This window comes from Prionailurus viverrinus, chromosome F1 (assembly GCF_022837055.1).
Source record: "Prionailurus viverrinus isolate Anna chromosome F1, UM_Priviv_1.0, whole genome shotgun sequence".
Taxonomy (NCBI): Eukaryota; Metazoa; Chordata; class Mammalia; order Carnivora; family Felidae; genus Prionailurus; species Prionailurus viverrinus.
In genome coordinates this window covers 12172589-12187037 of record NC_062577.1, presented here as the reverse complement: position 1 = coordinate 12187037, position 14449 = coordinate 12172589, and the positions used below count along the sequence as shown (strand labels likewise).

The 14449-nt window shown below is 47.5% G+C and overlaps 1 protein-coding gene across 3 annotated transcripts in view; it reads right to left on the bottom strand.

The window, feature by feature from the left end:
• Window positions 1-14449, bottom strand: part of CF1H1orf105 (chromosome F1 C1orf105 homolog) — a 55793-nt gene that overhangs the window by 27441 nt on the left and 13903 nt on the right. For all 3 annotated transcript variants that reach the window (XM_047840095.1, XM_047840094.1, XM_047840097.1), the window contains exons 3-4: window positions 10576-10663; window positions 3285-3359 (exon numbers count right to left, since the gene is read on the bottom strand). In XM_047840095.1, coding sequence (XP_047696051.1) covers window positions 3285-3359; window positions 10576-10663 — 163 coding nt within the window. The remainder of the gene's footprint in view (window positions 1-3284; window positions 3360-10575; window positions 10664-14449) is intronic.

Sequence of the window (14449 nt, the reverse complement as noted above, 5' to 3'; positions counted from 1 at the left end):
ATCTCATTATGGTTTTGATTGCATTTTCTTAAAGGCTAATGATGTTATGGATCTTTTCATGTGTTCATTGGCCATTTATATATCTTCTTTGGAGAAATGTTTTTTGAAATTTCTTGTCCAATTTGAAATCGGGATGTTTGTTTTTTATTGTTGAGTTGTAAATAGGGTTTTTTTGGGTATATTTTGGATTCTTTTTTTTCCCATTCTGTGCGTTGTGTTTTCATGTCCTTCATGGTGTTCTTTGCAGCAAAAAAGTTTTTAAGCTTGATGAAGTTGAATTTATGTATTTTTGTTGTTATTTGTGCTTTTGGTAACATATCTAAGAAACCATTGCCTTATTCAAGGTCATGAAGATTTACATGTTTTCCTCTAGAAGTTTTATGTTCCAGCACTTACAAGTAGGTCTTTGATCCATTTGTAGTTATTTTTTGTATATGATGTGAAGAAGGGCACAGCTTCACTGTTGTGCATGTGAATATAGAGTTGTCTAGGTACCATTTACATTAATTTATGTAAATGTAAATTACATTTATATTAAATTGTCTTGACACCTTTGTTAAAAATTAGCTGTTTGGGACCTCTTATTCTAATTCTTATGGAGACCCCAGATGTATGTAATTAAATTTGATTTTCTCCTGTTAATTTTTGTAACTGTTCAAAAATGTAAGGTTCTATTTCTGGACTCTCAATTCTGTCCCCCTGATCTATATGTTTATCCTTAGGCCAGTACCACAAAGTCCTGATTACTGTAGCTTTATAGTAAGTTTTGAAATCAGGAAGTGTGAGTCCTGTAACTTTGTTCTTCTTTTTCAAGATTGTCTTAATTATACTGCATCTATTGCATTTCCATATGAATTTTAAGATCTGCTTGTCGGTTTCTTCAAAAAACTCATATGAGATTTTGAGAACGATTGCACTGAATGTGTAGACCAATTTGGGAGTATTGCCAGCTTAACAATGCCAAGCATTCCAATCTGTAATTATGTTTTTTTTTTTCATTTGTTTAGGTCTTTTAAAATTTATTTATATGATATTTTATAGCTTCTGATGTACAAGTCTTGCATTTATTTTGTTAAATCTATTCTTAAGTATTTTAATTTTGTGATGCTATTGTAAATAGAATTGTTTTCTTAATTTCATTTTTGAATTGTTCATTGCTAATATATAGAAATAGAATTGATTTTTGTATACTATCTTGTATCCTGTAACTCTGCTATACTCATGTATTAGTTTTAATTGTTTTTTGTGGGTCCCTTAGGACATACTTTATTTATGTATATAAAATTATGTCATTTGCAAATATAGTTTTATGTCTTCCTTTCTAGTCTGGTTGCCTTTTATTTATTTTTTTCCTTGTCTTAACTGCCTTAACTGGAACATGCAATACACGTTAAACAGAAGTAGCCAGAGCAGACATCCTGGTCTTGTTCCTGGTCTAAGGGGAAACTACCCAGTCTTTCTTCATGGAGTATGATGTTAGCTGTGGGATTTCCAGAGACGCACTTTATCAGGTCAAGGAAGTTGCTTCTATTTCTAGGACTCTTTCTCTATCTACCCCAGCATCTACACCCAACCCCCTTCTGAGAAAGGAGGGTGGGGGTGTCAGTGACTCCAGCAGCTATGCAGTACCCCCAACCCCAGGAGGAGCTTGAGGCTCTATTGCACATAGTGAAGCAGGGATATTTCATGCTCATTTTCTAACTTTCTATAGTTTCCCACCAGATGTGCCTGCACTGGTTCTGACTTTCGTGTTTGAGGTCCTTCTTTTGGGGATCTGCAGCAAATGGTAAAACCACATCGTGTGGTTCTACTCCAGTCAGGTCCGGGCAAGGGCAAAGGTCAAAGAGGTCTTGAGAAAGAGAACAGTGCCGAAGTCCCAAGTGAGCCAGCTGGCCAAGCCGGCTGGGGCCCCAGGGTCAGTGCATTCTAAATGTGGACACAGTGATTCCAGGAATAAAACCAGGAGAAGTCCCAATCCCAGTCTCCCAGATTCTGGTGGTGCTAACATTGAACACTGTGATCCTCATGAAGTAGAACATGAACACAGATTGTAACATTCAGATACACTTCTGTTGGTGGCTCAGTTACATTTCCGAATCCCACACAAAAATTTCACAAAACTGCCGGTCTCTTTCATATCCCAGTAGTCAAAGCACTTTCGCCATTAACATGTCGAAGGAGCCTGTCACCTGTCACCTGTTTGTCTTCCACTCCTGGCCCCTCCTCTTGTTGCACATCAGCCCAGAGTCAAAGGAGAATCATCGGATATCAGAATTGTAGAGACCCTGTTCAACTCCTACCCTAAACCTAACCATTTAGTAAAATTAACCTTTGACCCAAGCCGGACTGGCCCTAACCCTAACCCTTAAACAGACCCAAGTCCTAACTCTGACCTGTATGGCATCCGTGCGGACACGGTGCGGACACGGGCCTCTTTCTGAGGCAGCTCTGACAGATGGTAGGGCTTTGTCCTTGTGTCCTCCATTTCCCCTTGCTGTCCTCTTTCCTTTCTTTTTAATTAAAAAGACTTTTTGTTGTGGGGGGAGGGGCAGAGAGAGAGGGAGAGGGAGAATCCCAAGCAGGATCCCAAGCAGAGAGAGAGGGAGAGGGAGGATCCCAAGCAGGATCCGCACTGTCAGCGTGTAGCCTGACTCAGGGCTGGAACTCACACACCAAGAGATCATGACCTGAGCTGAAATCAAGAGTCAGATGCTTAATGGACTGAGCCACCCAGGCACCCCTCCTCTTTCTTTTCTTAATACTCCTTCATTCCCCACCATTCTGCATCCCCAGTTACAGACACCTCCCACTAGCTAGAAACTACTATAGAATCTCTCCTTAGCCTTTATGCTGAGGTGCTGGTTGAATTGATAGACCCAAAGATTAAGCTGCTTGTTTCATGACTGTAATGGTAGAGGCAGATTATGTATGTGTGTGTGTTGTGTTGCGTTATGTTGTGTTGTGTTGGGGAAATTTGAGGGGGGAGAAGTTCCATAATCTTGAACCACTATAGGTGTGAGGTTATCTCAAAGTAAAGTGACTCATCTCATCTCTTTCCCTCTGACTCATCTGCCTTAATTTATCTTTTGGTTTGTTGAAAATGGGGAGGGTTTATCATATCGTGTCAGGTAATAGTACCCCCAGGGCCAACAGGTACTTATTTGCAGCCTTTATCAAGGCCTTCCCTGCAAAAAGCATGGTCTCACATCACTGGGCTCTGGTGGGGAAGGGGTATTGCTGTGCCCTGGGATGCCCCAGCTCCTTCTGTCATCCCACTGACCTACCATTTTTATTTCTTGACATGTGGAGCATAGCTGCTTGCTTCTGATCAGCATGGGGTTACTCTTGTCCCTCCTGGCCTGAGGAGAGAGAGAAACAGAGAGAGGTAAGGAAATGGTGGGGGTATCTGGGCAACAAAGAAGGGGAAAGGGGTGGAGGAGTAAGAGAGGTAACAGTTATTCCTTCCATAAAACAGAGAGGGAGTCTCTGGTCTCAGCCCCATCCCGGGTGGACATGGAGTCCAGGCTTGGCTGCAGCTGGTAGGTTCAGAAAGAGTTGAGGCAGGGCGGTGAGCCACAGACTAGTCAGTGACCTCAGGACCCCTGCATACAGTAGTATAGGCACAGCTTACCCTTTCTCGCTCACACTGACCTCAGAGTCACGAGGCAGGTTCATAGAACGTGTATAATATGGGGGAGAGGGGTCACAGGGACAAACAGAAAATGACTATGAATTAACACCCTTTCCTGTCATTTGATTGTCTGTTGACCTGTTAGTACGTGTGTGTACACCGTGCCCTGACCCCTTCCTGCTGCCGGGAGGGATAGGAAATGGGAAGAGGAGGAATACACCTATGCAACATAGGGGGGTACCTGGGGTGCGCTCCTAAGACCCTCAGTGGACTGGTCCACAAGTAGCTTCGTCCTCTGAGAGACACAAAGCGTTTGGACAAGGCATTATTACTGAAGGTTTGAGGACTGAAAACTAGGGACAAAGTTGGATTCTTTTGACAAATATTTAAAATACATTTCATTTTTATAGGCCATTTAAAAAGAATCAACTGAGTATTACAATGTTGTGGGTTGGTATGTTAAAGCATGAGTGTGAACAACTCGATTCATTCATTCAACAACAGACGTTTATTGTGAGGCCACCCTGTGGAGGGTGCTGGGCTGGGGCCACAAAGATGAATAAGACATTTTCTGGCCCTAAGGAAGGCCAGGGAAAAATACAAATTCATTCATTTGTCCATTCGTTAGGTACCGGGGTCCCTGAAGCAAATAACACACAGCTTCTGACTTCAAGGGGCTTACCACTCGGCAGACTGTGTTCGAGGAAGCACATGGTGTGGAGGGTGTGGTGACAAATATGTTGAGGCCACAGTGAAACTGAAAAAAGCCATAGAGCTCACCTGGATGGGGGTGGGGTGGGGCATAGAGGGAAGGGCTGAGACGGGCTAAAGGAGCCGGCAATTCTTGGGTAGGTGTTGGTGGGTGAACAAGGTGTGGGGAGGGCATTCCAACCCAGGAAACACCACAACAGCAGGGAAGAAGGACCCAGCAGATTGGTTCGGGGAACTGAGGCTAGCTGAGAGTGGACTGCTGTCTGGTATGGGGAGTGGGGAGTGAGAGAGGCCAGAGACACAGAGACTTCTGGGCTTCTGGCAGATTCCACCTTCTGCCAGATCTTCCCTGAAACCCTGGGGGTGGTACCTCTGGGGGCTCCTCCTTCCCTCCCTCCCATCTGTGAGTTCTGAGACTCAGACGCATCTCTAAAGCTGTGATCCAAGGTTGGACGCACTAGATATCACAGAAGCAGCGATGATACTCCTGGGCCTTCAGAAAAGAGAGACCACGTCCCATAGCAGGAATGGGGAAAGGCTTCAAGAAGTGGCATTTGCACTTAAAGGGTTAGGGAAGTATGCACAGGTGGGCATGGGAAAGGGAGAATCCTTGGGCAGGTTTGTTTTTGGTGGCGTTATAAGCAGACTCTTGTCTTTCCCACAGGACATTCCTTCCCCTTTTCCAGACTTCTGGCTTCTACATTAGAGTTCATCGCAAATCAAGCAACAAACATATTTGAGAGATCTCGAAGGTGCATAGCAGGGTCTTGCCAGGTTAATGACGACTGCAGATGTGACTGCAGAGTTCCATAACCATGATGACTGTCATCCCCTAGAATCTGAAGACAAAATGGTTTATATATTGTCCCGCCCAGCCTTGTTAGCTCCTCATCCATTAAGACATAGCTTCGGTGTTTGCTTTCTCAGAAAGTCCTTCTCCTGATCCTCTTACCATTTTGCATACCCTAATGTGAGTTGGGTGCCTGCCTTTCTGATTCCGTCACAGACTTGATACAGCTTTTTTTTGTTTTAATGTTTTAAAATTTATTTTGAGAGAGAGAATCCCAAGAAGGCTCCATGCTGTCAGTGCAGAGCCTGACGCGGGACTTGATCTCACAAACTGTAAGATCATGACCTGAGCCGAAATTAAGAGTTGGACACTCAGCTGACTGAGCCACCCATGCACTCCGAGTTTGGTGCATATTTGCTTTTTGTTGCATTTTGTACTGTTGTTCTTTCTTTCTTTCTTTCTTTCTTTCTTTCTTTCTTTCTTCTGCTTGTTTTTTTTTTAAATAGGCTTATTTCCTCCACCAGGCTGAGAGTTCTTGAAAAGCAAAAACATGTGTCAAAGATCTTTGCATCTCTAGAGCCCATCACAGAATCTGGCACACAGTAGGCATTCAACACAGGCTGGTTGAATGGATGAATCACTGTAAGTGTTTTAAAGTATCACCTATACATACACATATGTGTGTACAAGGAAGTAAAAAACTTCCTTGTTTTCGAATCCCAAACAATTTGGGATTCCATGCCCTGTAGGCCCCAGCTTCCTCCTTCCTGCCTTGCTTTCCTTCCTAGCCCTGGAAGCTTCTGTAGCATCTGCTTCTCACTCTTGGTCTCCTTAAGGCCAGCTCAGCAGCAGTAGCAGGACTGGAGAGTGAATTGTCTGGTGGTTTGGAGCACAGGCCCCTGGTTATGTCATCTGTGGAGCCAGAGCCACCAGGAAAAGCAGCTCTGAAATGTTAATGGGGTTCTCATTTTCCAGGCAGCTGTCCCCAGGATAGCAGATGGAAGCTGTGATGAGAAAGAGAGCGCAACCTTCTGTAGCCCGGCTGAGGAATGAAGCACCCTTGGGTTGGGGCCCAGAAGCCCCGCTTCCCATTTCACAACCGGACACATCCTGATATTGGAGGTTAATATCTGGTGAGTTTCCTAAGCTCTGGCTCATCCCCCAAGTCCTTGGCCTCCTTGAATCTTTGATAAAGAAACAGAGAAGTATGTTTCCCTTCCTCTCCCTCTCTCCACCTCTCTCTCTCTCTCCCTCTCTCTGTGTGTGTCACACACACACACACACACACACACACACACACACACACACGTACCTCTCCACATAACAAAAACCAAAAATGTAAGCACCAGATGGTCATTTTAGAAACAGCTATCAGAAGCATGTCTGAGGAGCACTGACAAATTTGCCTCCAACCTTCCTGCCTTTTGACACCTCTGTTCCTTTTCTCCTTTCTGCTCTTGCCTTAAATGAGAGACACCTCATTGGTCACCTCTAGTTCAACTCTTTCAATGGATGCAGTGAGGAAATTGTGGTCCAGAAGGGTTAAGAGACTTGTCAGCCCATGTATTTAGTTTCAGTAAGTCAGAATTTCCTTAGATAAAGGGTCAAATGAAGACCATCTTTCCTCAGGGAGAAAGTGGACTCTTAGGACCCATATGAGGGTGTAATGATTCCTAGATCTCTTTGAAAAAGGTGGTGATCAGAGAGGTATTTTCAATATTAAAAAAAACCTATGATAATTACACATTTTCCTGCTATCTGATAATAACAGCCATCTCAATTAGAGAATAAAGCTGAATATGGTTTTTTTTTATTTTTTTAATGTTTATTTATTTTTGACACAGAGAGAGAGACAGAGCATGAGCGGGAGAGGGTCAGAGAGAGAGGGAGACACAGAATCCGAAGCAGGCTCCAGGCTCTGAGCTGTCAGCACAGAGCCCGACATGGGGCTCGAACTCACAGACTGCGAGATCATGACCTGAGCCGAAGTGGGACGCTCAACTGACTGAGCCACCCAGGCGCCCCCAAAATAAAGCTGAATATGGTTCTTAAAACACTCATATGGTTGACTAGGAAACATTTCAAACATACATGAAATATTGTCAACAACTGTGCACCTACTGTCCAGACTTACTAATTTTGGGTTTTATTTCAGGTCAGTGGTGTCATTTTTAAAATCATTTTTTTTGTTGTTACATGTCCTTGATCAATATAAAGAGGAAAAGGACCTAGGAGTATGCAAAGTAGTTTCCGTGGTGATCACAAGCTTTCAAAATTTAAGATTCAGTGAGAAAGAAACACTCAAACGAGTCCTTGGTGGTAAGAAAACCCTCCTATACATTCTCCCAGCTGAGTCTCTGCTGCTACAGTGTCTTTAACGGGGGCTTTTTGTCACAGGTCCGCTAAAAGCAAAAGAGATACTGCTCTTGTCTGGACTCGGACTCATTAGGCTAGAACAGCAAACCCAGATCAAAGAGAGGAGACAGGGAGTGGGGGGGCAGGCGCGGAGAGACTGGGGTGGCATTTTCTGCTCCATTGGTAACCAAGAACTTGAGCTCGGTGACACCCAGCCCAGCAAATAGGCCAAGGGGTCCCAGGGGGACCCCAGCTGGAGTCCCCAGATGTCCCGATCCGTCTGCTCTGCCTTGCGGGGAGCTCTGAGCAAGGACCTCTCGGCCTCAGTTGTCCAGCTACTGGAATACGCTTGGCTGCCCACGGCACCAGGAGGAGTCACGAGTGGATGCCTGCAAATGGCAGGTGAAAGTCGTGCCTTGTAAAGACCCTGCTCCACGGAGGATGTTTACATGGGGCCGTGTGGAGGCTGCTTTCTTTGTGTTCATTTTCTACTTTTCTTCTTTATTAGCTCTGCCTCTCCTCTTGTGGTTCCTTTTTCTGGTATTTTGTCCCCCTCCCTACCTCTGTTTCTGTTTTGCTGTTCGTCTTCCTCTTCCCGGGTCTTTCAGTCTCTGAGCCTCTGTTTCCTTTCTGTCTCTCTTTAGAGAGAACTGCTCCAGACACACAGACCACGGCATCTGCTCCAGGACTGCCCCTGGGCAGGGCAGGAAGGCCACTTGGAGTGTGGAAGTTCAGAGTTCTGCCCTTTGACCTGTGACTGGAAGAAGAAGGGAGCCAGTTGGCAGGACCTTTGCACCTGTGCCCAGAGGCCAGGGCCCCTAGTTGGCTGTAAGGCCACCGCAGCCTCCTGGCGGGTCCCTGATTTAGAGGATAAAAGAAGCGATAGAGTGTCCACAGGGCATTCCACTCCCACCAGATACTTTCTTTCCAGAAAGGAGCAGCTGCGGTTGAGCCCGGGTTCACCTCACAGGGGACACGTGCTGCCCCCCCCCCCCCCCCGCCGTGGTGGTGGCCAACTCTGTACAATCCTGTGCACACAGACCTCGTTGAAATAATTTTTATCTTCCTTTAGCCTCCCCGTCTATTTTAGGTACTTTCCCGCGTTTGGCTGTCTCTGTTCAACACAGCACAAGACATTCAGGTTTTGCCACTTCTTTGGGTCTTCATTTCCTTGTGAGGTCTCCTGTGTCACGTAAAACGTATATTAAATAGATTTATATGCTTTTCTCCTATCAATTTAACTCTCAGGCGCAGCCAAAACCCCTAAAACGGCAAAAGGTCCAATTTGTCTTCCCTACACCTACTTGCCTTCCTAATCTGTAGGGGCAACTGGCAACTGTGTTTCACACGCAGACACAGGAGGAGAGCGGGAGCAGCGGGGGCGTTTTGCTTTCCCCGCAGGAGTGATGGATTTGTGAACCCCCAGGGCTGCCTGAGACCGGCCTTCTTGGCTCAGCCTGCTCTTGCCTGCCCTCTAGTGGCCACTTCTGAGTACTGCAGGCACGAAATTCTAAGCCCTGCAGAAGATTGGCCTCCCACCTGCCCCGGTCGTTAACGACGCCTTCCTCTCCCGCCTTTCCCGGCCAGCCGGTCTGGGGCTTACAGTCTTAAAGCCTCGGAGGAGACTCAGAGCAAACGTGGGATGAGGAGGCGCTCGGTGGCCGGAGAAAGCCTGTCTACATCAGAGGTTCAAAGAGACAGTGACTGGAAGGCTTTTTGCCGGTTCTGCACCAATTGTCAGGTGGATCCTGTCCCCGCTCAGAACCCCCGGCGCATGTCATGGGGTCACTCGTACCTACATGCCTGTCCAGCGTGTTGGGGGATTAGTGCGGTGACTCTCAAGCACAGCCCTGTCCCTGTCGGTCCCGCGCCGAAAACCTGCAACGTCTCCTCGCTGCTCCTCGCCCTGGGCCCCGCTGCCCTCCCGCTGGGCCCACCCGTCTGCTTGGTTCCCTTCCCTGCAAGCCCGCCGCTGCGGCCTGATTCCTTGACGTTTACAAGCCCTTCTGCACGCTCAGGCCCCGCGTCTTTGCTCCCCGGGCGCTTCCCTCCACTGTGGAAGTACCTTCCAGATCGCATGCGGACGCCACTTCCTCTGGAACCACTCCCTGGCGCTGTCGGCTCACCCCTCCTTTCCCTCCCACCGCCTCGCCTCGCCTCTCGGGGACTTTGCCCGCCTCTGCTGGCGGCCGTGCACCTGTGCCGTCCACGCACCGTTCGCGGAGGCCGTATCTGACTCACTCCTCTCCCTATCTGCGCTCAACCACATAACTCCGTAAGCAGCTGTCTACCTCTTAACTCGAGGGCCGACCCAATGGTGGCTCGCAGAGCGGAGCTGTCACCACGGTGCGCGTCACCACGAGTGGGGCACTGTGCCAAGTGCTCAGGAATCCCGCCCTGGTACGTTAGCAGCCGCCCCGTGGGTACGTGTACTTTTCAGCTGAGAAACTGTTGGGACGCCAGGGGAGCTCTCTCCCTGGGTCTCAGGGCGCCGCTGACTTCACCCGCATCTTTAAGATAGGAACCCTCTGGGCGGTGGCATATAGGAGTGTCGCCTGGCAGCCGGTCATAGTTGATTTCTGTGAGGTGGAGGGGCCATGAGGACAATATGCGTGGTGTAGGTTGTTGTAGGTGGGCCATGAGGACAATATGCGTGGTGTAGGTTGTTGTAGGTGGGACATGAGGACAATATGCGTGGTGTAGGTTGTTGTAGGTGGGACACGAGGGATCCAGGGCGGTGATGGGACAGTGTCAGAGGTTCCAGACGCTGGGACTGGCTCTGGACACCAGCTGAGAAGTCCTGAAGCCCTCAGGGCATATTTCTCAATAGGATTTGCCCCCCCCCCCCCCCCCCCCCCCCCCCCGCCTCCGCTTTTTGATGATTGTGACCTTTATTCTCAGTGCTGGTTCACTTAAGGTGGGGTCAGTGGGTGGTGCTTATTTGTTTCATTCGGCAAATATCTATGGGACAGTGATGACATTCCAGGCTCAAGATCTGCTAAGGACCTAGGAAATGCCTTTACATTTACATTCTATGTCATCCTAGAACCACTAAGGGTTTCTTTTCAATTAAAAAAAATTTGAGTACCTTAGATAAGACATCTGGAACTTGAAACAAAATAGGCAAATGCGTATCCTTCTTAGATGAAACCAGAAATGCAGAGGCGTGAGGAGATCTGAAGTAATAAAACAAGAGCTAGTTAGATCATAGTCTCTGGTTTGAAGAGTCAAGCCGTTGGTTGTTTCAGAGATGCCGGGGTCCGAATGAGCAGCCCCAAAATGTGCCACTTTGGCCCGTAGATTATTTTGAGCTAATAACAGTCAAGGCCCAAAAGACTCAGGAAGAAACTTTGACTTTCCCATTAAGCGCCTAAAAGAGTTTAGATAGAGACCCTGCTCCAGGAAGAGCACAGTCACCATAGATACCTACAGTATAATATGAACTAAGGGAGGTAGACAGGCAGGAACTTGGCAAAGTCTGTTAAAATTCATCTCCGTGTCCCATGGTTTCTGGACGGCCCCTCAAACAATTGTTTACTAAACATTTACTCTTTCCATTCTTCCTATGAATTGTCTTCCTTCCCTTTGAAATCCCCAACCCCTGCCTCCTTCTCCTTGGTTCAGGATGACATATATACCTCATTTGGCGTGACTGTCTTTGGAATCTCATGTGGGTTCCTGAATGTAAAAAATTAAGTTTGATTTTCTCTTGTTAATATGTCTTATGTCAATTGGAGTCTCAGACCAGCCAGAAGAAACTTGAAGAATAAAGGACACTTTTTTCCTTTCCAACTGAGATAAACCAAGGGACTCCCTGAGAAGTTGTTTTCCATCCCAGTCCTAAAGGGTGCAGGCCAGTTGGCAGCTTTTAAAAGATGGCTTTGCCCTTTTAAGTCACTCTGGCTTCTCTGTCCTGTTTGTATTGAACTAACCAATGCCACTTGTGGATTGTCAGAGACAGTATACAAATTAAGGCAGAAAAAAATTGTTCAGGGCATCTGGGTAGCTCAGTCAGTTGGGTGTCCAATTCTTTAAAAAAAATTTTTTTAATGTTTATTTACATTTGAGAGAGAGACAGAACGCAAGCAGTGGAGGGGCAGAGGGAGAGGGAGACACAGAATCTGAAGCAGGCTCCAGGCTCCGAGCTGTCAGCACAGAGCCTGACGTGAGGCTTCAACCCACAGACCCATCATTACCTAAGCCGAAGTTGGACGCTTAACCGACTGAGCCACCCAGGTGTCCCAAGTGTCCAATTGTTGATTTAGGCTCAGGTCATGGGTTCTGGGATCCTGCCCTGCATCGGCTCTGCTCTGGGCATGAAGACTGCTTAAGATTTTCTCTCTCTCTCCCTCTACCCCTTTCCCCCATTCACACTTGCTCTCTCTATGAAATGAAACGAAATGCTTTAAAAAATTGTTCAGCAAAGCAGATGTGTAATAGGTGAAATGCCCCCAGATCTCCTTCTTGAAAAGACCTATGGAGAAGTTATTCATGAGAAGTGCAGGGTTTTTTCATGCCTGGACTGCTTCCTTGGAGTCTGTGTCCCTGGATGCTGAATCCACTCATTTCTTCCCATGGAACATATTCTTCCTCCAACCGCTCTGGAACATTCTTTCTTTCTAGTCAGGGGGTGAAGCCGTGAAGCTGCAGGGATAGTATCTGTTCTCTTCACAGGTGTGACCTGCCTCGCAGCTGTTGTGGTTCATTTTATTACAGTGTAAGAGGCCAAGGCCAGCAGGGGGCCTGCACATCATAAACTGCCTGTGTATGCAGCGCTGTGCATGCCCCTGGCATTCCAGAAATGGAAACTCGGAATGCCAGGAACACCTCTCCTCTCTAATGAGGAAAGATTTCATTGTTCATTGTTCATTTATAACACGGGCACGTGAAAGGAGTTTGGGGTCCCCGAGGCATTTATGGTTTCATTTCTCCTCACCCTGGGCCCTGGGAGAGCAGGGGAGGTGGGTCTGACCCAGCTCCTTTGCTGCCTTTTGTTTGATTTGTGAACAGCCGGGCTTGAGCATGACACGCAAATGCTGACCAAGAGACACCTTAGAACTGCTTTAACACTCAATCTCAAAGAAGTAGAGCCTCAGTGTGACCTGAGGGCTCTCGAGACTCACGATGAGTTTGGCTTCAGGTCAGGCACTGGTGGGGGAGCCGGGCCTCACCCTCTGCAGCCCTGCAGGTGCGTTTCAGGAGTTTGCGGATGGGGGTGCGCAGAGTACATTTTGCTAGCTGTTTCTGCCTCTTTTTTAGGCTGTTCCATGTTAGAACTGCTCGTCCCAAAGTAGGGTAATACTTAAAGCACATGTGTAACTTTCTTACCAAGATCTTAGAAGAGGGTTTTTCTGGAAATAAACAGCTTGGAACCCAGGGCTTTAGCCAGAGAAAGAGTTGCTGATCTTGAAGAATTGTTTGGTGCTACTCAAACCAACCATCCTTTCAAAGACTTTGTATTCCTGTTGTCTTCCTGAAGGCTCAGGGCACCACACCGCTGTTGTCCAGTCAGCGTCTTTGGAGGTGGGGAAGCATCATTTCTCTTCCAAAGGGCTGAGATTGCTGCCCAAATACTCCCAGTTTAGAAATGAGTAGAGCTGCGCTGACCGCTTAGGTCATTTTTCCCTGTGACTAGCTTGAGGTTAGCTGGCCGGAGGGAAAACTGACCCTTCCCTACTCAGCTGGCTGCCAATAGTCTGGCCCTTCTGACACTCCAGGACCCGGCTGTGAAAGGGAACAGGCCCTGGGGGTACACAGCTGTATTCTGGGTCTGCCTTTTTCAAGCCCCCTTCCTGTCCCCTACCCCTGTAGGTACCCCAAACTGTATAGTCAGGGACTAAGACAGCTGGGGTGACAGAGCCCCACCAGGGAGGCTTTACCTCTGGCTGCAGGGGCAGGTCTAATGAGAACAAGGAGGAGGGTGGGATGGAAATGGTGGACTGCTACCCTAATCAGATGTCAAACACGGGCCATTTCACATGAGCAAGACGCGAGCTAGAGTTTAGATACAAAGTAAAAATAGCAGATCGGAACAAGCACTTCATGGGTGCTCTGAAAACACACACATCTGTCTCTTTGCGGAGAGTGTGGCTTTGAAAAAGGGCAGTACATAAAGCAAAGGTACATGTTATTGAACAGGGGATGTGGGGAGAATGTCCCTCATGGCGGTCGCTTATCTCTGGGCTGGAAGGTATGTGACCCTTACCAACAGGAGGAAAAACTCCTTTCGAGACTCCAACCTTCCTAGCCAACTGTCGCACCTGCCAGAGAGCCGGCCCTCTTCACCTACGAAGTGCTTTCGAAGTTGCCTCCTGACCTGCTCTCTCCTTACTCTCCCTCTGATTGCTCCCGTTCACTATTCAGCCCCACATTACCTCACACTCCCCCTTCCCCTCCCCAGAGCTAGGTGTATCACCACACCCAGGGCCCCAAAATGCAGGAGGAGTGAGGAAGCCCACTCATTCCGCGTGTCAGCACTGAGATGCTGCTAACACACAGGCACCTCCTATTTTGAAAAAGAGAAACATGTTCCATAGCAGTTTGTTGGGACGTGTCAGGCTTGGTGAGATTGGAGAGTGTCTCAAAGTGCTACACAGGCAGCTGCTACTCTACAAAGACAGGAATTTATGGTTCTAGACTTTTGGTGGTTAAAATTAGAAAATTCCAAACGAAAGCTGAGGAGAAAAAGTAAGATGCCGAGGGGGAGGGAAGTGTGTGGAGAATGCTATCCACGGGCAAAATTCTTCCGTATTGCTGCGTGATGGTTGCAGAGAGGGAGGTTAATTAAGAGCTCGTCCCCCTGCCAAGACTATCCTCAGTGCCCACTTTTGTCTGAGAAACCCAGGCCATTTCTGGTTTTAGAGCTCTCAATTTGGGTTTCTCAACCGACCAGATTTGCCCCTCTGAGAACTGCCCCAGCAATCGCCTTCCGTGAGGACTTTGTTGAAACCTTTGCCCTCGGG